The sequence below is a fragment of the Camponotus floridanus genome, unplaced genomic scaffold (assembly GCF_003227725.1).
Source record: "Camponotus floridanus strain SB8 unplaced genomic scaffold, Cflo_v7.5 scaffold47, whole genome shotgun sequence".
In the NCBI taxonomy this organism is placed as follows: Eukaryota; Metazoa; Arthropoda; class Insecta; order Hymenoptera; family Formicidae; genus Camponotus; species Camponotus floridanus.
In genome coordinates, this window is record NW_020229625.1 from 1,017,325 (window position 1) to 1,040,845 (window position 23,521).

The 23,521-nt window shown below is 28.1% G+C and overlaps 4 protein-coding genes across 8 annotated transcripts; 2 read left to right on the plus strand and 2 right to left on the minus strand.

Annotated features, from left to right (window-relative positions):
• The first annotated feature begins 2,916 nt into the window (after positions 1-2,916).
• On the plus strand, positions 2,917-9,435 carry LOC105258509 (flavin-containing monooxygenase FMO GS-OX-like 4). Its single transcript, XM_011269779.3, has 7 exons — positions 2,917-3,270; positions 3,482-3,703; positions 5,395-5,536; positions 6,937-7,248; positions 7,448-7,598; positions 8,349-8,623; positions 8,809-9,435. The coding sequence occupies exons 2-7, from the start codon at positions 3,495-3,497 to the stop codon at positions 9,019-9,021; spliced, it is 1,302 nt and encodes a 433-aa protein (XP_011268081.2). The 5' UTR covers positions 2,917-3,270; positions 3,482-3,494; the 3' UTR covers positions 9,022-9,435.
• Positions 9,436-11,590: 2,155 nt separating this feature from the next.
• On the minus strand, positions 11,591-14,756 carry LOC105258507 (thioredoxin domain-containing protein 5 homolog). Its single transcript, XM_025412063.1, has 6 exons — positions 14,612-14,756; positions 14,053-14,395; positions 13,677-13,823; positions 13,322-13,430; positions 12,566-12,856; positions 11,591-12,228 (listed from the first exon to the last, which is right to left on the minus strand). Exons 2-6 carry the CDS (start codon positions 14,229-14,231, stop codon positions 11,767-11,769), a joined length of 1,188 nt encoding a protein of 395 aa, XP_025267848.1. The 5' UTR covers positions 14,232-14,395; positions 14,612-14,756; the 3' UTR covers positions 11,591-11,766.
• Positions 14,757-17,005: 2,249 nt separating this feature from the next.
• On the plus strand, positions 17,006-18,782 carry LOC105258518 (leucine-rich repeat protein 1). The gene is made up of 4 exons (XM_011269807.3): positions 17,006-17,302; positions 17,474-18,016; positions 18,137-18,441; positions 18,536-18,782. The coding sequence occupies exons 1-4, from the start codon at positions 17,147-17,149 to the stop codon at positions 18,780-18,782; spliced, it is 1,251 nt and encodes a 416-aa protein (XP_011268109.1). The 5' UTR covers positions 17,006-17,146.
• A 1,878-nt stretch (positions 18,783-20,660) lies between these two features.
• LOC105258506 lies at positions 20,661-22,842 on the minus strand. Of its 5 annotated transcripts, none has more exons than XM_025412084.1 (6): positions 22,778-22,842; positions 22,237-22,544; positions 21,851-22,003; positions 21,641-21,748; positions 21,113-21,412; positions 20,661-21,035 (listed from the first exon to the last, which is right to left on the minus strand). In XM_025412084.1, the coding sequence occupies exons 3-6, from the start codon at positions 21,995-21,997 to the stop codon at positions 20,778-20,780; spliced, it is 813 nt and encodes a 270-aa protein (XP_025267869.1). In that variant the 5' UTR covers positions 21,998-22,003; positions 22,237-22,544; positions 22,778-22,842; the 3' UTR covers positions 20,661-20,777. The 5 variants fall into 5 exon arrangements, with proteins under 5 accessions (XP_025267869.1, XP_011268077.1, XP_011268078.1 ...); XM_011269775.3 differs by lacking the exon at positions 22,778-22,842 and adding an exon at positions 22,575-22,649 and having other exon boundaries at positions 22,237-22,474; XM_011269776.3 differs by lacking the exon at positions 22,778-22,842 and having other exon boundaries at positions 21,290-21,412; positions 22,237-22,649.
• Between the last annotated feature and the right edge of the window lie 679 nt (positions 22,843-23,521).

Genomic DNA, 23,521 nt, shown 5'->3' on the forward strand with positions numbered 1-23,521 from the left:
GAATTTAAAATTTCCAAATGTTTACTCACAATAAGTTTTAAAAAATGCTAAATTAAGGCTGAAATATGAAAAATAAAAATTTGGAATTATATTGATTGTATTAAAATACAATTTTGTCTCTTCGGGAATACATTGCACGTAACTGCGTAATATATTCTTCACGATCGCTAAAATGTTATTATATCGAAATATAATAACAACCGTATAAATAGAAATAGAAATTATAGAGTTCTCTCTAAACGCGTTTTGCAACATAATTTATTAAAGAAAAAAAAATAATACAAAATTAATTCACAATTTATATATAGCATAATACATGTCTAATCTGGCTGCATGAACTTTGCATTTTGCATCTCGTATGTATGTACTTTTTTTCACCAAAATATATTTTTTTACATTAGTCACGAAATGAAACTCTAAAGAGAACGTCATCAGTTGACGCAATATCTCGTTTCTAATTTATTAAAGAAAAAAAATAATACAAAATTAATTCACAATTTATATATAGCATAATACATGTTTAATCTGGCTGCATAAACTTTGCATTTTGCATCTCGTATGTACTTTTTCTCACCAAAATATATTTTTCTACATTAGTTAATCACGAAATGAAACTCTAAAGAGAACGTCATCAGGTTCACGCAATATCCCGTCTTCTTACATCGCAATAATTGGAATACCAAAAATAAAAATTTATTATATGTGATAAATGTGCATACTTGACACATTCATAATTAAACGGTAGTTATTTTAGAAGAAAAGTGTGGGCACTTTTTTTAAAATAAATAAATAAATAAATAAATATGTGTATATATATATATATATATATATATATATATATATATATACAGTATCCCAAAAGTCCCGGACCGGACGAATATTTCATAAACTATGCACTTTAGAAAGAAATGTTTCAGACAAAAGTTGTATGGTTTGAAGAGGGCCATCAGATAGTGGCAATGATTTGACATGGGAGAGTCATTTGAAAGTCATGTGAAGATCACCGTCAATTTCTTAAATGGAATTCTCTATTTTTTATTACATATACGTGTAGCTTATCTCGAGAGCTTTCCAAAACATTATAATAAAGTATTTCTTTATTGAGTACTTTTCGAGTTATGAGGCTTGAAATCATTTCTTAATTTTATATACACCGTAAAATATCTTGTGAAATATTCATTTTTCGATTATCTTACCTTAATAATTTTATGGACAAAATAATGAAAGGAATCAATTGGTGGAAAGAAAAAACATAGTTGTTTTTAAGAAAAAAATATGTAATTTGCAATTAACAATTACATATATTTTTTTCTGATTTATCTGATGGCCCCCTTCAAGCCATACAACTTTTGTCCGAAACATTTCTTTCTAAAGTGTATATTTTATGAAATATTCGACCGGTCCGGGACTTTTGGGACACCCTGTATATATATTGACTAGATTAAAAGCATAGATAGATTTTCACATAGTGATAAATAATACGTCATTCAGTATTCAAGAATACGACAGTTCTTATCTCATGTTTATATTAATTTATGTATTACTATTTTTACATATTATGTGAATAAATATTGGAAAAGCAGATCAATTTGAAATTTAAAGGAAGAACCAATCTCTTTCTAAATCACACGTCCGTTCTCATGATGCAATATCGCGTTCTATTTCCTTTCTACTCGAAAAACTGGAAAAACAAGTATTTACAAAAAAACAAATAAGATGGCTAATTACAACGCGATATCTTTTAGTCAGAATTAATTTGAACAAACTGGAGGAGAGAGAGATCGGCAATTGAGCAGGCGTTTTCCCTTTCGCATTTCTTGTTTGATTCTTTTTAATCGTGATCGGTCGGCAATTTCTCAATCACCAGGAACTAATTATGGAAATTTTAATGTATGGCTTGAGAAAAAACTGTTTTGCCGTCAATTTCGTCTGCTATAACAGATATGATGAAATCTATCGTGTTATTTCTCACTCGTCACATTAAAATCATAGCATTTATCGGCATGTTTTTTTCTGCGTTGATTATATGAGCGAACTACAAGATTATTATATATCAGAATAAAATCAAAGAGAAAGTGCAAATAGTTTTAATATCTCAATGATAAATTTCAACATATGTTCCATCGCAAACAAAACCATGAGTTATATGTCAGATAATATATTTTAATGAAACATGATAATTAGTATAAAATGGAAAAAATTTAAAAAGTTTACAATATCGACATGTAAACATTCTTGAGTTCTTAAATTAATTATTTGATAACATTCAAATTTTTCAGATATTATTCGGATATTCTGCGGGTCTCTCGCAATAATGCTGATTACTGCAAGAGAGCAGCAATTTATAAATATGACAGTTTTATCTTATGTACTAAATCATTTTTTTATTTCAATTTATATACACAATTATAAGATTATTTTATTTATAGTTACATTAAGTAATTAATATAATTTCTCTTAAAATCTACTAAAAATTAAATAATAATTAATATAATTTCTCTTAAAGTAATTAATATAATTAATTAATGTAATTTCTCTTAAAATCTACTAAAAATTAAATAATCTTTTTTATTTGATAATATTTAAAGTTATGAAATTCATGTTTTAAATTTCTGCGTATTGTGCTGCAAGTTCTGAAATTGTATTTATAAATATAATACGTACATATTTTCTTATTGCATTAATTCATGATCTCAAAATTTACCGTTCAAACTTACACTTTTATTAATGAATGTTTAATCATATATAGACTTTCATAGATGCCCCGCTGCTGATTATAAGCTTCGCCACGATTTCATCAGAAGAAAGGAGATACGCCGTAACTTGCGTAGAAAAAATTTCCATATGTAATCTTAGTTAGTGTGGGGAGATTGAATAAATGCAAGAATATAACTTGGACTTGCTTTCATCTTGACAGTCTTAATTCAACCTTTAGCCGAATCAGTTCAGGAAATCGTATTTATCTTTCCGTATTTATCTCTCCGTATTTATCTCCCGTATTATATTGAGTGCCATACATTTGATTTTGATCGAGAACATTAATAGAATATCTGAACTATATCTTAATAATTTTTGTATATTTTTATATTGACGACTGAAAATCAGAGGACGTGGAAATAATATCGGATATTAAATAGTTATTAATTAAATAGTTATTTATTAATTGCTGACAAAATTACCGCGATAAATTTGTCATTTCAATATTTATATCTTGAGTGTTATTTTTTTATCACATTACTAAATATTTGTTGGAAGGAAAACATATAAAGCGTACGTAATATTGTCATCTGTCATTATTCTTACAAAAGTACATTTTTATTTTATTTTATTTATTTTATTTTATTTTTATTTTATTTTATTTATTTTTACATATGTGTATTTTGATTTATTTATTCAATTATATATTTACTCAATTATACCTTGTTTCTTGAGTATTAATCGATCGAGAAAATTTGCAATATAAATAATATAATTTCCTTAGGCTGAAAGGCATAATGCCAAGTAGTAAGACGAGAATCGCTATTGTCGGTGGTGGAGTGGCTGGTTTGGTGACGGCCCGTCATATAATGTCCAGATTAGATACTTACAGTCTAATGTTGTTCGAGCAAACCGATCGTATCGGTGGTACATGGGTTTACACTGATGAAACGCATCTCGATAAACATGGACTATTGATTCACAGCAGCATGTATAAGAATCTCAGGTTCGTATAGATACATATATTAATCGAATAAATAGATGAAAGTCTTAAATATCCTGAGCATCAAACATCAATCTTTTAATTATGAAAAATTAATTAAAGCTTTTTTAAGAAAATTGAATTTAAAATTTTAAATAAACATTTTTAACATTAGATATAATTTTTTTAACGTGTTTAATTAGAATTTAAATTTAATATAGTCATATATAGATAATATAAATTTATATTTTTGATATATAATATAGACTTTTCATTTTAAACAAATTAGCAGATTATACTTAAAGTTATACTCTTTAATATTCGAGCGATTCAGTTAGAATATTAAAAATTAATATAATATATAATTGAAAGAGCATGTGTCAATTATACATAATTATTATGAAAAAATTAGTAGAATCATATCAGTGGCACGCGTAAGGAAATGGAACTTTCGTGAAATTTCATGTCTTGTTTAGTGCTAGAATTGCATCATTAAATCATTTTAGCTTGCATAGACTACTTTTAACAAATAGAATAATGTTCATATATTTTCATATATTTGAATTTTCATATATGTAGATAATTGTAGCGATATATAATCGATTTTCATCAAGTTTCTTTCAGGCTCAACATTATTTATATTTATATCGTATGCTTATGTTAGTATATATTTCGATAGATAAAAATAAGAGAGAGAGAGAGAGAGAGAAAGGAAGGAGGAGGGGGGGAGAGAGAGAGATTACATGACATCGGATTCTATTTAATTTCCCTTTCTTTGATATTTGATTAAGACAATAAAAAGTTTCCAAAATAAACATATAAACAACGTATATAAGATTCCCACATATACGTCACCTAATATATAAATGCGATAAACTCTGTCGACGCGCGACTTTGCGACACATTAATCAGATAATCGTTTTTTGACGGCCAGTTCCGGAAAGAGGCGCACGCGCCAATAATGATAAATTGAGTATTGAAATGATACTATAATAATATCTTGTCTGTGATGCAGATCAGAAGCCAGATCGAAAGATAATACAGAAAACTTGAGAATTTACACAGAGATATAAGAATGTTTACATGAAATCTATTAATAAAAATAAACAATACATTTTTTGATTAATAATTCTTTGCATGTCTAATGTTTTACATAATATTTTCTTATATATTTTATCTTCTTTGCTGATACAGTCGAAAATTGAACATATTACATTGCCAATCTATGCTATAAATCTTGAGCTTCTTTAATTGACTTTATTCAGCACTAAGAAATTTAGTTTATTAGATTTAAAAAAATCTAAATGGCAAAATAAAAAGAAATTTATTTTATTAGATTAAAAAAAGCCTTCTAGATGGCAAAATAAAAGCAAGAAAAATATTTTTTAAAAATAAGTATATATTTAACATTTCTGTTTTATCTTTTTATCTTTTTTATAAATGAAGTATAATTATTGTAATTGAACAAAACACGCGCAAAGAAATATAATCTTATTTATTTTTTATTCCATCTCTCTCAAAGTATAAAAGTAAAGTTTAAAATAGCTTAAAATTTATTTCGAGTTAAATATATACACATATACAACTTGCAACTTTATTTATCGCGTCTCGGGTCGTCGTATCTTTTGAACCTCATATTAATAAAAATTGCGCGCGTGATCACCTCAATATGAGAGTTATCATCAAGACAGAAAAATGTTCTGATTCTCTTACAGAACAAATATACCGAAGGAGGTAATGCAGATACCTGATTTCCCCTATCAAAATCAAGAAGGACCGTCTTTTGTTCATCATAGCGTAATAAGGGAATATCTTTTGGACTATGCAAAACACTTCAATCTCTATCCTTATATTAAAGTGAGTTCTTATTATTATAATTATACAGCGAGTTCTTATTATTATACAGATTACACTGGTCAACAACAAAAATAATTTCAACTTTTTCCTCTTATAATTTTGCAGTTTTGGACTTATTTAAGTGTGCTGATTTCGAGTACGACAGTAGTTTTTTTTAACAGCTCTTGTTTTTTAATATTTTTAGACTACCCCCCCTTTAGACATCACGTGCAGTTTTTTTTAGTTTTACTCGACTCAAAATTATTATTTTTTTAACTTTCGATATGTCCTCGACTCGGAGACGTTGTTTACATAATCCAGATAGTTTTTGTTATATTTGTGGCGAATACATCTTTCAAAAATATCGAAAACCTATTTCAGAATTTGTTAATTGTAAAACCTTATAAATAAAAAAAGTAGAGCTGATACAACTAAACTAATATTTTTTTCATAATCAATACCTTAGATATAACCTGTGTTTGCTGATATCTAGATAAAATTATCTAGATAATCACCTAGATAAAGAAATGGATCATCTTTATTTTTAACTAGATGAAGAAATACAAAGTATCTTTATCTTAGATGAAAAATATATGTCATCTTATCTAAAAATTGTCTAAGATGACGTTTTCATTATGCAAAAAAGTTTTCCAGGCAAGCTTCTAAAAATCTATCTAAAATATCTAAAATATATTTTTTATGTTATCATTATTAATATATTATAAATATATTATTATTATATAATTAATATATTATAAATATATTATAAACATAAATTAATAAATAAATATTTATCATATCATTTATATACCTTTTTACTATTATTTAAATATTCTTTAGGAAAGAAGAAAGAATATGTGTTTATGATTTATAATATCCCATTTATAATCTGCGTCACATTTTTTACAAATATTTATAGTCTTCTAAAATAAACAAAAATATCTAGATAATTATCTAGATTATCGCAATAATTATCTCATCTTTTATCTAGATTAAGTAAAAGCAAAATCATCTTTATCTCATCTAAGATAAATTTACGGATTTTTATCTTTATCTAGATAATTTTGAAATTATCTACAGCAAACACTGCCTATAATACATGTTAAATGTGAGAAAAAAATTTGCGTGTTGATCAGTGTTATGTATATGTGTGTATGTAAACACACAAATGAATAAATTCTCTACTACTTCCCAGACAGCACAAAAAGGCCAAAAGATGTCTTAAAGATGTCTAAAGGACTTTAAGACATCTTTAAGTCGTCTTTTAGATGTCTTTTGGACATGTGTGCTGTCTTGTTTGTTCTATTTAAATATATGATATGAAATATATGATATGAAAGCAAAAAGAAGTCTAAGAAAAATATTTCGCACTACGATTTGTTGTTCTTGATTTTAAATTCTGCTCATTTTTTTCTTTCTAGTTCAATACTCTGGTAAAGCACGTGGAGCCGGAGATTCTGAAAAACGGCCAGACCTTGTGGATCGTAACGTACGAGGATTTAGAATCCAAAGTAGAGACCACGAAAATTTTTGACGCCGTGGTATTGTGCAACGGTCATTACACTGTCGGTCATATTCCACATATTCCAGGTATCGAAAGCTTCCACGGTAGATGCATTCACAGTCATCAATACAGGATACCGGAGGTATACGCTGGCAAAAGGATTTGCATACTCGGCGCATCCTGGTCCGGTATTGATATCGCAATAGAAATCTCGCAATACGCTGACAAAGTACGTATGTTACCTATCATTAATTATCTTCGCCAGATGTAAAATATTGTTTATTCTTAATATTTGGACTTAAAATTGGATAATCAAAATTTACATATAAAGTTATGAAAACTTGTAAAGTCTTATTGTGTAGACAGCAATGGCATACGTATATAGAATAATACGATGATCTAACGTAATCTTTCTTTTGTTAATCTAGGTGTATTTAAGTCATAATTTGACGGAGCGTATCGATTCGAAGATGTCGAGCAACGTTGAGCAAAGACCCAGCATCGAGTCCATCCAAGGAAACGTCTTCATCTTCCGTGATGGTTCCTCAGCGGAAGTGGACAGTTTCATATATTGCACTGGTATTGATTTCACACATATATTTGGAATATTTAATAAAATTTGACTTTCATTATACAGGGTGTCCCAAAAGTCTCGGACTGGTCGAATATTTCATAAACTATGCACTTTAGAAAGAAATGTTTCAGACAAAAGTTGTATGGCTTGAAGGGAGCCATCAGATAGTGGCAATGATTTGACATGGGAGAGTTATTTGAAAGTGACGTGAAGATCACCGTCATAGTTATTTTTAAGAAAAAAATATGTAATTTGCAATTAACAATTACATATTTTTTTTTAAAAACAACTATGTGTTTTCTTTACACCAATTGATTCCTCTCATTATTTCGTACATAAAATTATTAAGGTAAGATAATCGAAAAATGAATATTTTACTAGATATTTTATGGTTTATGCAAAATTAAGAAATGATTTCAAGCCTCATAATTCGGAAAGTACTTAATAAAAACTAACTTAATTATAGTGTTTTGGAAAGCTCTCGACGTGAGCTACCAGAATATTTAATAAAAAATAGGGAGTTCCATTTAAGAAATTGATGGTGATCTTAACGTGACTTTCAAATGACTCTCCCATGTCAAATCATTACCATTATCTGATGGCCCCCTTCAAGCCATACAACTTTTGTCTGAAACATTTCTTTCTAAAGTGCATAGTTTATGAAATATTCGACCGATCCAGGACTTTTGGGACACCCTGTATATTCATGATAATAAATTTACACCCTGTATATTCATGATAATAAATTTTATTAGGTTACAAATTCACGTATCCCTTTATGTCAACTAAAGTTGAGATACGTACAGATAATAATCATGTTGAACCCATTTACAAGCATCTGATGCATATGGATTACACGAATCTGTTCTTCATGGGTTTACCGGCGATCGTGATACCATTCCCGATGTTTCACATTCAAGCACAATATATTCTTGGAATTCTCGAAGGCCGCATCCAACTATTATCACCACAAAGAATGCGTGAAGAATACGAGATCGAGAAGAAGTCTCTATTGGATCAAGGCATTCAGGTAAGACTAATTTCTCAAGTGTCTGAATGATAGAAAGAAATTTGCAATTTAAAAGATTACGGTAGAGAATAACAATAGAAGATGTTCTTTCTTAAATAAGAGAAACAATATAATATATACATGTAATATATCAGTGTATAAATTTATCTTGGGAAAAAAAACATTACAATAATTGCTTTTTTCAGTTGAGACATATCAATAAACTCAAAGATAGACAATGGGCCTACTATGACGAGATTGCGGCCGCTGCCAATGTACCGAGTTTACCACCGGTGATGAAAAAGATCTTCGATCATGTTAGCGACATGCGTGACATAAACTTCACTACTTACAAAAATTATCAATATCGCATCATCGACAATGAGAATTTCAGCGTGTCTTATTGTAAACCTTGTTAGGGTTCACGTAAAAGAAGGAAAACTTAAAAGTGAATGTAATCTTATCGCACGGTCGCACGGGGCTCCAAGTCGGGTCAACAAATTGTTTGTGTCTCTTTCACCAGTTGCAGCACCATTTCGCCACTTGGTGGTTCGAAAACAAATATCGTTCCAATCGGAACAATATGCGAATCGGAAAAAAATATCGGACCCATTTATTGCTTAATAATAATGATGTTTATCACTGATGATATGCTTCAACGCAAGACCGATTTGCAATGTAACTTATTATATGCTAAACAATTGCTACTAAGAAGATAATTAAAACAGAGAAATACACATCACTATTCTTACAATACATGATGAAAATGTGACATATGTATTTTATACAATAATTATTTGTCAAAAATCTTTCCATATTTGCAATAAAAGAGCAAGAATTCTATTTTTTATATCTTACCTATATATTACCTTTATATTACCTATATATTACCTTTATATTGCTACTAGCTAAATTATGTGATAAAATCGATCGTTTTTCTTATCTTTATTTTTAATCAATTCAATTAACTTTTTTTTACACTATGTACAAAAAATTGAAACATTTTGCGATTAATTTAAATATAATATTTAATAATAATATTTAATAAATCAAAGAATTAGGCTCTATATGTATTAAACAACACGAAGAAATTAGCAAATAATGTCGGTGTGGAGCTGAATAGCTGAATGGTAAGAGCAGTCGCCCGACAAGCGAAAGACTCGGATTCGATTCCTGATTCAGCGACTTCGTTTCGATATTTTTCTCGTCTATGTCTCTTCAGGGGGGTAAAGAGGGGTTTATAAAATTCTCAAAAATGAGAATCTATATTTTGGTAAATGCATCAAGTAAAATATATGTATGTGCCTTATGCACGTTTAAATTTTCGCGAATAATTTAAGAAAAAATTTTACGCACTACCATCTGCGATGCCATCTTATTTGCTAGTTTCTTATCGTGTTATTTAATAATATTTAAATTAATCAAAAAATGTTTCAATTTTGTACATAGTGCAATATACACACACACACACACACACACACACACACACACACACGCATACACACACAGGGTGTACAAAAATATGGAACCTCCTGTAGTAACTCGAGTACTTATAACGAAAAATATTTAATGAAAAACTTAATTATAATATTTTGGAAAGCTCTCGAGCTAAACTACAAGAATATGTAATAAGGGTTTCCATTTAAAAAATTCAAGGTGACCTTTATGTAACCTTTGTAACGCCTGTGATCATACTGATAAAATTAGTAAATAGATATTTTAGAGTTCTACAACTTTTATCTGAAATTTTTCTAAAATGAAATCTCTCCAAGTTATTCCATACGTTTTGGACATCCTGTATATGATATATATATATATATATATATATATATATATATATATATACATATACAGGGTGTATATATACAGGGTGCCTCACCTAGAAGTGGCCACCCCCTTTTATCTTTTAAACTAAAAGAGATAGACCATAATAAATATATATGAAATTAAATGGCTTTAACTGAACTTTATTGTGAGTATACTGGTTGATTACAAAATTTATCTGTATTAAAGAACGGAGAGATATGTATAATTTTTTTATAATAATGTAGATATTTTGATATAATAAAATTGTAGCTGTTTGAAACAAATATAACGATGTATGATTTAATGTAAATATTTTACATATTATATGAGATTTTCCGGCTTGAAATATCGCGGGCGACGTCCACCATTTCATTTTCGGCTACGATATAGTCAACTTCTGACTGAGTATCATGATTAAATAACATGACATATGTCCACCTCTAATGCACGAGTCAGAAGTTGGCTATATCGCAGGGCCGAAAATGAAATGGTGGACGTCGCCCGCGATATTTCAAGCCGGAAAATCTCGTATAATATGTAAAATATTTACATTAAATCATACATCGTTATATTCGTTTCAAACAGCGCTACAATTTTTATTATATCAAAATATCTACATTATTATAAAAAAATTATACATATCTCTCCGTTCTTTAATACAGATAAATTTTGTAATCAACCACTATACTCACAATAAAGTTCAGTTAAAGCCATTTAATTTCATATATATTTATTATGGTCTATCTCTTTTAGTTTAAAAGATAAAAGAGGGTGGCCACTTGTAGGTGGGGCACCCTGTATATATAAACCCTGTATATGTATATATATATATATATATATATATATATATATATATTTTTTTTTTTTTTTTTTTTTTCTAGTATTACATAGTAAAAGAAATCTAGTATTATATATAATAGAAGAAATTAAATGGTGTACTCACAGCGCATACTTTGTTATAATTTTAAAAACTGAAAAAAGTTCTTGTTTTTATCTCTTACTTAGACATAAATAAATTTGATATGCGTGCAGATTTTTAATTTAACTTTTTAGAAATCAGATTAAATATGAGAGAAAAATTTGGTAAAATTGGTAAAATGGAAGAATGCTAAATAAATACACTCATAAATATATTTTGGAAGTACATTGTTCTTTGAGATTATAATTATATTTTAATTGTACTCTTTTTTTTTTCTCTTGTCTACAGAATATAAAAATGAAAAAAAATTCTTATTCTCTTGTTCTTGTTTGATAATGAATGATAGATATGATGTTACGCATATATACGTATCATTAGTCTAATTATTTGATGGGAAATACTATGATGTGACTTACATTGCAGAAGTTTAATAATAGGATTATAATTCGTCGTGCGGTTTTTGAAGATGATTTATCACGAAATCATACAGATCGTCAAGATTACGCGAACCATTATACTCAAAGACTTTACGTCCATCTCTATACAAGTACAATGCTGGAAAGCCTTCCACTTCTTGTTCATTGCACAACTGTTTGCTTGCATCGAGTGTGCAATCGACTTTAGCGATATTCACATTGTTATTAGCAAAAAATTTCTTACCCAATTCCTCCCATGTGGGCGCCAAGCGTTTGCAATGTCCGCACCAAGGTGCAAAGAACTTTACAAAGGAAAAACCTTTTTCAATACCATGCTGGAAACTGTCGGCTGTCAAACTTAGTATAGCATGCGGGACATTATTGTTTTCGCTCTTTTGATTCGATTCATCAGCACTCTTACTTAGCATCATCGACACATAGGCCTTTAGCTCTTCGTGAGTGCGTTCACCAGTGTATTTATCTATCTGGAAATTTATATATTCTAATTTCTAATTTATAATTCTTTTTCTCTAATAAAGATATGGATAGCATTAGATTTTTATCTCACAAACCACTTTCTTACAATTTTTTGAAATTTTGACTTAATTCTTTTTCTCTAATAATTTTAGTTTCTAATTTATAATTCTTTTTCTCTAATAAAGAAATGGATAAATTAGGCAAGAAACCACAAACTTTTCTTGCCTAATTTATCCATTTCTTTATTAGATTTTTATCTCATAAACCACTTTTTTACAATTTTTTGAAATTTTAACTTAATTCTTTTTCTTTTTCAGAAAAAAAGGATAATTTAATTAACAATACCTTTTTCCCGTCTTCAATCCACAACAATGTGGGATATCCTTTAATGTCAAATTGGCCACAAACACTACGATGTTGGGTGCAGTCTATTTTAGAGATACTAACTGCATCATCGTTACGGAGACTGTCAGCTAATTTATCCCATGTTGGTGCTAATTTTTGACAATGTCCACACCAAGGTGCATAAAATTTGACAAAATGATATCCGGAAGAAACATGTTTTTCAAATGTATTTTTTGTTAATTCTAGCAATCCATTCACTGCTTCTGGAGGAGATGGTGCAACATCTTCATTCTAAAAAAGAATTGCTATGATATTAGCCCTTAAAGGGTACTCTGGGTGTCGAACACCCAGCGTCCACTTTACACTCTAATAAACCGTACTAAATTCGAAAAAATCGAACATACGGCGTAAAATAAAAAACTAAAAAAGTTATGAATTTTTGAGTGAAAAAAGTCATTTATTCTATTTTTTTCCAAACAGGATTTTTTTTTTAACTAATTCAAATTCCATGAATAGCTATGAAACCTTTTTGACATTAAAGTAGAGACATTAAAGAGACATTAAACTTTATTCAGTAATTTTTTTGTAAAAAAAATATCCAATACCGCCTGTACAGCAAACATGTGAACATCCGTGGCTGTCAGACACCCAGTGTGCAATTTATGTAATTTTATGGAAGTGTGCTCTTTAAGGGTTAGTAAATTGATATAAAAAGTAACATAAGATTCAAAATAAGTCATGTATAAAAGCACATACCATAGAGGAACTGCCTAATTGTTCATCAATAAAGGCAGTCAAAGAAGGTAAATTTCGAGTTCCTCTAAATTTGATGCTTCCGGTTTCCCCAGTTTTATAAAACTTTAGCCTGCATTTAAAAATTCTCAATGTAGTATAATATAATAATTGTAATATAATTTCAAAATTATTTAATAATTTATTATATATAGTATATAGTATATAATATATAGGAATATTACCCATTGAAATGTTAAAATTATAATAGTACAATATATATAAAAAGTTAAAATTCATTTATTTAAATAGAACCTTTTTTAATGGAAATTTCATTAATACGATTGTTAAAATAAATTGTTAAAATAAGATAAATTACGTGGGATAGCCAGTAACATCCTGTTCACTACACAGAGTGATCTCAGTTGTACAATCAACTTTGGCTATTCTTATATTACTATTCTCTTTATTTAACATTTCCGCTAATTGCTCCCATGTAGAACTAAGTTTTTGGCAATGTCCACACCTTTTAAAGGAAAGAATTTCTTATTCATCATAATTAATATAGTAATGGTAGAAATCATTTCTTCTTTTATCTTTTAATTTATATTATATATATAAATATATAAATAAATAAATAAATAAATATAATAAATATATAAATAAATAAATATATAAATAAATAAATAAATATATAAATATATATTATATGAATAAATGATATATGTATATGTAATGTATATTCATATATTTACCATGGTGCGTAAAACATAACAAAGTGATTCTTCGTTTTAATCTTCGTAGAGAAATTCTCGCTAGTATACTGTAAAGTAAACACGTCCTCATCGTGACCGTTGCTAACTTGGCTCAACATAAATAGAAAGAACAAGAGCTGTCGTTTCGACGCGATAAAATCTGTAGAGTTAATCGCCATCACGAGCCTCAATTTTATTTACACAATATTCGATCCTTTCACAAGCAAAATCTCCCCACGAGAAATGCAAAGGATCATTGAATCTTTCACCGACACATTCGGAACAAGTTTTAATCCCGAGGTTTTGCTTTTAATCCCGGCTTCTTATCGTGCTGAATGAAATACTGTAAAAAGGATGCCTATACAATATAATGTTATATCGGAAACAAATGATATTTCAGTGTGTTGTATATTTTTAAAAATTATAGAATTTTTCCGCGCAACCGCCGGCTTATTGTTCGCCGAAGCTCGCGCGAACCGATCGAATCGCCGATTCCGCCCAATAATTCCGCCCATCATATAATATAATCCAATGAGAGCAACTATGAAACTGGAATTACCCTAATTCAGAATTGATCTCACGTAATGTCACTAATAGATCCTAAAATCACTAGATATACAAAGGTCGGAATTAGGCTGATGGCAGAGAACTAGATGTCTGTCGTAGTCGTGGACGTAAAGTAAGACAGAGTAAAACGTATGTCGTACAAGGCCATTGGGTGCTTTCCAGCAAGCAACACAGGCGACACTGTGTCGCTACAGTGTCGATACAGGTGCTTTCCAACTACGATACAAGTCGACACAATCGTACACAGCAAAAATGCTGTGTTCGCCTGTGTCGTCGTTTTGTAGCACCCCAGTGAGTGCCAACATAACATTTCATATTTGGTATCATTAATTTTTTAAAGAATGGTATTGCGTGATATTGCGTGATAGAAGATAACCAAACTTTTATATTCGCTAAAAAGACGACTTAAAGACATCTAGACGTCTTTAAGATGACATAATGTTGTGTGGGAACGTTCTGAAAATTTAGACCTAGTGACAACTATTAAAAGTGACTGCCCTGCACTCTAGTGACAAAATAAGAAAGCTAAAAAGCGTTCCAGCTACAAGTCGACACTGTGTAACACTGTGTCACACAGTGTATCACTGTGTTACCATAGCTGGAAAGCACCCATTGTCACAATGGCCTTGTACGACATACGTTTTTCTCTGTCTTACTTTACGTCCACGACTACGACAGACATCTAGTTCTCTGCCATCAGCCTTACTTTATGTCCACGACTACGACAGATATCTAGTTCTCTGCCATCAGCCTTATAGGGTGTTTACGACAAATATAGTGCGTTCGAAAATATGTTTGGTTCCAGTGCGTTCGAAAATATGTTTGGTCGGTGATAGAAAAAAAAATAAAGTTGGCAGTATTGAAAACTCCCAGTGCTGCGTTTTGTTTCTCCCACTGGGATCATTAGGATTGTATTGTACCGTATGTATGTACACTCCGCGACAACGATTCGTTCCGCGGTCCCTCTCGCGGGGCAAGGGGAGCGTAGCCTCTAACCAATCAGCCACTGCCACGCTGCCGGCTGATTGGTCACTTCTACGCTCCCCTTGCCCCGCGAGAGAATGGCCCCGGAACGAATCGTTGTCGCGCAGTGTACATATATGAAAGTGTTGCAATTACATTAATTATTATTATGGAACAATATATTTTACTCGAAAACATCATTTTTGAATCTTCGAGTAGTTCTTCTTCAGATAGTGATGATGATAATGAAGAATTAAGGCACTAAATATATGAGTATTCTATACTCCGCCATTTTTAATCCATCTCCCCACCCCATATAATCTCACTAACCTATCTACTATAATCTCAGCTTAGCGACGAGGCGAGTGACACGAGAAACAAGGAGGGGGAATGGATTAAAAATGGCGGAGTATAGAATACCTGTATATTTAGTGCTCTAGAAGAATTACAAAATATTTTATTCGAAAATAGAGATAATAACAATAGAGGTGAAAGGAAAATAGTACCAAAAATAACAGATTATTTGGAAAATGTTATTACCAGATATACAAATATTGAATTTAAATCACATTTTAGGTAAATCATGTCACTTTATTATAATTATAGCATTATTAATATAAAACACACGTTCGTATTAATAATAATACATGTGATGTTATTAACATAAATTTTACATGTGATGTTATAACATAAATGTTATTAACATAAATTTTTAGCTTGTATCCAGTTTTGCGTATTTATTATTTATATTACTAATCCATTGATTTCGACGTTGTACATCTCTGGTAATCTGGTAATATTTTTATACTATGGCCGGTATTCATAGGCCGGTATTCATAGTCCGATTTTATATTTAAGATTGTCTTAAGTCTGGTCCGAGGTTGATTTAAGACCTCATTCAACCAATCAAATGACTGCGTAGCATTTCAAGCTCGAACTTAAGACGATCTCAAATATAAGATCGGACTATGGCCGGTATTCATAGTCCAATCTTATATTTGAGATCGTCTTAAGTTCGAGCTTGAAATGCTACGCAGCTATTTGATTGGTTGAATGAGGTCTTAAGTCAACCTCCAAGCAGACTTAAGACGATCTTAAATATAAGATCGGACTATGAATACCGGCCTATGAATACCGGCCATAGTATAAAAATATTACCAGATTACCAGAGATGTACAACGTTGAAATCAATGGATTAGTAATATAAATAATAAATACGCAAAACTGGATACAAGCTAAAAATTTATGTTTAACAATGTGCAATAAATAATATGCAACAATATAATTTTTTATATACATCTATTTATTTCCTATTTTAATTTTTTTATTTAAACACTTTATTTACTCAATACAAAATTTAGATAAGTTTGAAAACGTGGCGGCAACGGATGAAAAATGGCAGACCAATCAGAAGTGGCACCCAGTTGTCGCCACTCTGATGAGTACTATATATATGCTCAAAATACGATATCCGTGCTTTTATACTCGTCTATTTTCTTTGTTGTGGACTCAATGGCTGGGCAATATTACTAGATTTTATAACATAAACAATAAATGATAAACAATGAAATTACATTGTAAAATCGAGATTTACGATAGGACATTATCATTGCATAGAAAATCACAACGTTCTATATTAGCATATGTTAAAGATTCTGTTAACGATGATTTATGCTTTTATTTATGGACACGACAGAACAAGCAAGGAACCAAGTATAAAGTAACGTATGACGTTTCTTTTTGTTTCATTATAAATGGTTTATTAAATTTTTCTTAAAACTGTGTTAGATTAATTAATTACAATATTTTGTAATTATTTTCATAATTCAGAATTCTGCAGTTCTCTTTATTCTTAAAGAAATATATAACAAAATATTTCTTATATTTTCAGATTACTAACAACATAAGAAAAATATTCAAGAAATTTATTACCAATGGCAAAGCTACAATAAGCTTGATAGAACCTTGTCATGATCTAATCATTCAGAGTGATGCTATTCAGTTGAAAAGTTTTCTTAATATAATGAAACATATAATAGATGGACTTTGTAAAAGTTTAGATAAATATATTTCTAAATCTAATATAACTTTTAAATCAAGTGAATTCTATTCATTGCAAAAAGTTGTAGTAAAGAAAAAATCTGAATATCCAATTTTACAAGGATTCCCACGAACAACAGAACAACTTGTGTTGAGTGGATTGGATAGAAAATCCTTTGATCGACAAATTTTGACATTACGGAATTTAAAATTTTTAGATTTATCAAACAATAAAATTTCTTTCTTACCAAAAGAGTTGGGCACTTTGCCTTATCTTCAAACTCTTGATCTGTCACATAATAATCTTGGAAAATCAATTCGATCTAAATGGACATGGTTAGAACAAACTGCACTTAGGAGAAATTTATATTTCCTAGATATTAGTAATAATTTAGTAAGTTATTTTATTAGATATTTTAGTGTTATAGTATGAAGATTAATTGATAAAACCAATTTTATTTATGAAAATGATTTTAATTTCGTAATATTAATAATTTATTATTTTATATTATAGTTAACTGACTTACCAGTACAAATTGGAAGATTAAAAGGTTTAAAAGAATTGAAAATTCGTCATAACATGTTAACACAATTACCACAAAATATTGGAACTATGAATAACTTAAAATTATTGGATGTGGCAAAAAACAATTTATTGTTCTTGCCAGGAACAATTCAACATTTGCGATTGTATTTTTTAGATATTTCAGAAAATTTATTTTCAAAAATTAATTATAATATTGCATTTAATGAAAGAAATTTAGACAAAGGACTGCCAAGTCTCGTTGAATTTTCAGCTAGAACTCTTCTAAAATCCAGGTTTCTATTGTTTCTACTTTTTTTAAATTGTATATGTATATAATTTGACACTCAAAATATATAATACATAATAACAAGTTTTATATTTTTTCAGGATAACATATGATGCAAGTTTAATACCATATACATTAGTCCAATATTTAGATGAAGCAAAATATTGCTTCTCGTGCAAAAGTGCCTGTTTTGATCATTATTCAAGGATTTTAACGCATTTTTTTCCACTTACATTTAGTGTTAATATGAAAAATACATTAAATCAACATTTCAATTATGAATATTACTTTTGTTCTACAACATGTCATAATTTAATGTCATTTTCTAATCGTAATATTAATACATAATAAAATAATTTCTAATATATAATATAAAATAATTTCTAATATATTTCTAATATATAATTTTACAATTTTATAAAGTTGTATTTATTGTCGATTTCTAATTTCATATTTGTTTATGTGTATAATCAAATTTATATTCAAATACAATATGTTTGATACTTACATAAAATTGATATTTACATAAAAGGGTATGATTAATATTAATAGAAATATTTATATAGTTCATCTATAAACTTATCTATTTTATTACATATCTTCTGTATAAACTAACTTTATTTTATACATTAATATTAGCATAATACAAATTTTATATTTTTTGGTCAAAATATAAAATTAGTCTAATATATATCAAATAATTATCTTTTATTATATTAATATTTTATTAATTATCTTTTGAGAGAAGATCATTAAAAATATGAAACAAATATTTAAAGAACTTATTAGTAATAACAAAGTTATTATGCGATTCATAGAACTTTGTCAATCTAATGTCAATATCAATAAATGTGTTCATTTATCACATTCTTTTCTTTCAGTAATAATTTATAATTTATATAATCGTCAAAAAAAATTAAGATCTCAAAAAATAATTTTATATTTGCAATAAAATTATATAATACGTATAATGTTTCATATAAAAATTTTTTTGGTTGTAAAATATTCATTTTGTATATTCATAGTTTTTAATAATTACTATATTTTAATTAATTTGATCATCAATGTATTATCTCAAAATCATAAGACTATTTATGGAACATCAAAATTTATTTTTAAGAAAATCTCATTCATATAATTATAAATAAACTTTCATTGGAGCGTATTGCACATAGTGTCAAAATTTTTCATCGGAATATCTTTTTAAGATATTTAAAGATAAACCTTTTTAAAAAATAAATCCTTTTAAAAATTAAAAGTAAAATTTAAATGAAATTTTATTTCATTTATACACATTAATTAAAATAACATAAAATTAAAAAATACAATATTTTATCTCATATTTAATTTAATTCGATTCATTATATTTGCTATTAAATATGCCGAAATTTATAAAATCTAGAAATTAAAGTTATTTTTATTGCTCAAATTATATGTATATGTATATGTATATATATATATATATATATATATATATATATATATATATATATATATATGTACATATACACATGCACACATAAACACATACACACAAGTATTAACATTTACATAAAAGTTAAATATAAAATAGTAACAGCATCTTTTTTTATATTATTGATCTATTTTATTATGCAATTATTTGCAATTAACACTATTTTTTATGTGATTTATTTTCAAAAAATGCAGCAATCATGTTAAGTATATATAGTAACATTTCACCATGTACAGCAATAATTCACGAGAGTTACAAGATTATGGCATACCTTCTTTTGGAAATAAGATATAAACTTTTTTTCAGACATAATATTAAGACTAACATTTATTGTTACAAAAAATGAAGTTATAATGACATTAGGTTCTTTTATTAAGTCTCATGTTTACAATCTTTAAAAGGCATCAATTATACCATTATATTAAGTCATTAAAGTAATGAAACATATGTAACATGTGTATAATACAATTTGCAGCTTATAAAACAATTTATTGTGTGGAATATCCTGCTGCTTTAAATCCAATATGACGTATTCTTTAAAAGGATTTTGATAATATAATAATATTATACAATATTTATTATTATTATTTCTATTATTATATTATTATTACTATTATTATATTATCAAAATAATATTATATTCTCAAACTACTTTTATTTTTATTGACCTATATTATTTAAATGTGATAAATATATTAAAACTATTCATGACACAGTTTCACAATCTCGCATGCTAGTAATATGAGATTATAAATGTACATATCCTAGTTTATTATCAGTCCAAATCACACATTAAATCATTGGATGAAAGGAAGATGACTATTGTCATTATTTTATATATGTTTAAGTTTTATAATAAACACAATATATTATGTATTCTTTTCCTTTTTAACAAAATTAAAATCATCATCAGTAGTTGCCTCAAGAAAATGTTCTTGCGGTGTTATTTTTTTCTTCTTACCAATTCGGGATATGTTAAAATCTACATCTTTGTGCTTTTTTTCATCTATTCCCATTTGTAAAGGGTGAACAAAAACATCAGGATCCTCATAAAGAGGAACCAATTTCACTTGACCATCATTATTATATTCATTATTGCCCATTATATTTCCATTAACCATTTCATGCTGAAAAATAACATTTTTTTTCATTTATGTTATAATATAATATTATATATTAAAGAAAGGTTTATTTATATATTTACTAAAACTTCCAATTTATCTTCTTTCCCTATAGAAATTTTATTGCATGGATTAATTATATCTTCTAAAGAAATTTGCTTTTTCTTTAGAAGACTCATTATTGCAGCATTTTTAGATAATTTATGTTTTTGTTTAATATATATATCATCTAAGTCTTCAGATTGATTTCCAGAACATACTGTTATATTGTTATGATCAGAAGTCTCCTCAGATATGTTTTTCTCAGAATTAATTATATTCTCTATCTGTCTCATATAATATTTTTCCCAATATTTATTTGAAAGATCACGACCACCATTTACCTGTCCAATATTAACTGTTTATATTATATAACTTTTACATATATGCTTAAAAGATATATATTCGCTTGAAATATATAAAATGCATAATTTCTTTTCAATTATATAATCTTTGGCAACCTAAAAGTTAACTTTTTTATCTTAAAATTTTGATTGGATACTATTATTTTTATTCAAAATATTAAATATCTCTTAGTTAATAATTGTTTTTAAAAGAATATGTTAATTTACCTCTTTAATAGCAGCAGAAATGGCATGTTTATCAAAAGTAGGTTTAACTTTATTGTTTATAAAATTATCATCAACATAGTTTTTATCATCATCAGAGTCCTCCAATAACTAGAATTAATACAAAGAGATATTGCTTTGTATAAAAATATATCAATGTATAGTAAAATTAAATTCTTTTATATCTTATTATATATTAATATATGTACAAACATGTATATTTTTTGGTGTTTTCACTTTTCTATCATTCATCATTCGATCTTTTGCAGCTTGACTTAAACCTGACAGTCGAAAGAATTCAGCATTATCATCTATGTAATCAAGTGATGTTACCTTTTTAATATTCTCACGTATATCCATTTTAATCTAAAATATATAGATTTTAATGTATATATATTACATATATTCTATACATAAACTGTTATTGCTTGCAATGTATTAAAATCTTAATTCGTGCACGAAATTATTTTTTTTCAACACTATTATAATTAAAAAAAGAAGTTGATTTTCATATTTTATGTTTATTTCTGTTGAAAATATTCTTGTAAATATTTATAATTTTGTTAATATTATATAGAAAAGGATTAAATTGTATTTACCTTCTTGGTTTCTTTATATTAAAAATAACTCGACCCGAATTACATTATATCGCTTTCGATTTCCGAATTTTTTTCACTTTATACTTTCAATATTTTTGGATATTTTAATTAAAGAGTCACAATCAAATATAAATTGATACCGCACTCTTATGTCAAAATATTTCTCAAATATGCAGAATCAGCATGTATAAAATACGCTGATGAAATCAGCAAAATCACACACAATCGGAAGTTAATGCTATAAAAGTAACTGTTATTTCTGTTGTCCACGTAGAGCTCTCTTCTCATGTTTATATTTTTTTATCTTTCTATAAAGATACGAATTTTTTTGCACTTACAATGTCATGATACATGCAAACTGTAGACTTCCTATACATCAATTTAGATACATAAATTTAGAAATAAATTATTATTATTTTATATATTTTGTACAAATATATGAAAAAAATAAATATAAATTTATCGCTCATTAAGAAAACAATTTATTAAATAGATGCATAATTTCTCTACTCTAATTAAAAATAGCAATGTTTGTTTTTACAGAATTAGCAAATTTGTCCCAGGGTACAGCATATATATAGTACTCCTATATTGGCAGTTCAGTAGGAGGAATGAGCGAAAACATTACGGTGCAGACGATACATTCTCTCTCGCACAGTTATTAAGGTGCAATTTCATTGACGCTACTTTTTAGCGTCAATGAAATTGCACCTTTAAGCGGCCTTTTCATTGACGCTAAAAAATAGCGTCAACCATTGGTTGAACAAAGAAGTAAGTAGTTGCTTCTTTGTTCAACCAATGGTTGACTTTTTAGCATCAATGAAATTGCACCTTTAGGCTAAAGGATTGCAGGATAATAATTTTTTGAATCTTTAAAAATTTTCTATTTTGCAGCCAATCAGTGTGCTTAAAAAATTTGTCGTACGATAAATGTAATATTAGCCTTAGTCGGATTTAGCACTTTTGCGCATGCGTCAAATATATATATATGCCATATATATATATATTTTTTAACTGGTTGAAATCCTAATTATTTCTGCTTACGGTTATTTCCAACTTTATCATCATTTCCATCGTCTTCTAGGACATAAAGCGTCGTCTACAATGACAGTAGGATTAATGAGTTGAAGTAGAGAACCTCTAGGAGAGAGAATGGACAACTGATCATGTGATATGTGATCAAGCTTTTTCATGATTGGCTGGCAGAAAATGTATCAATTTTAGCTATTGCGACGCCAATGCAAAATATGATGACACACAAATAGGTTAATATATGTGTGTCATG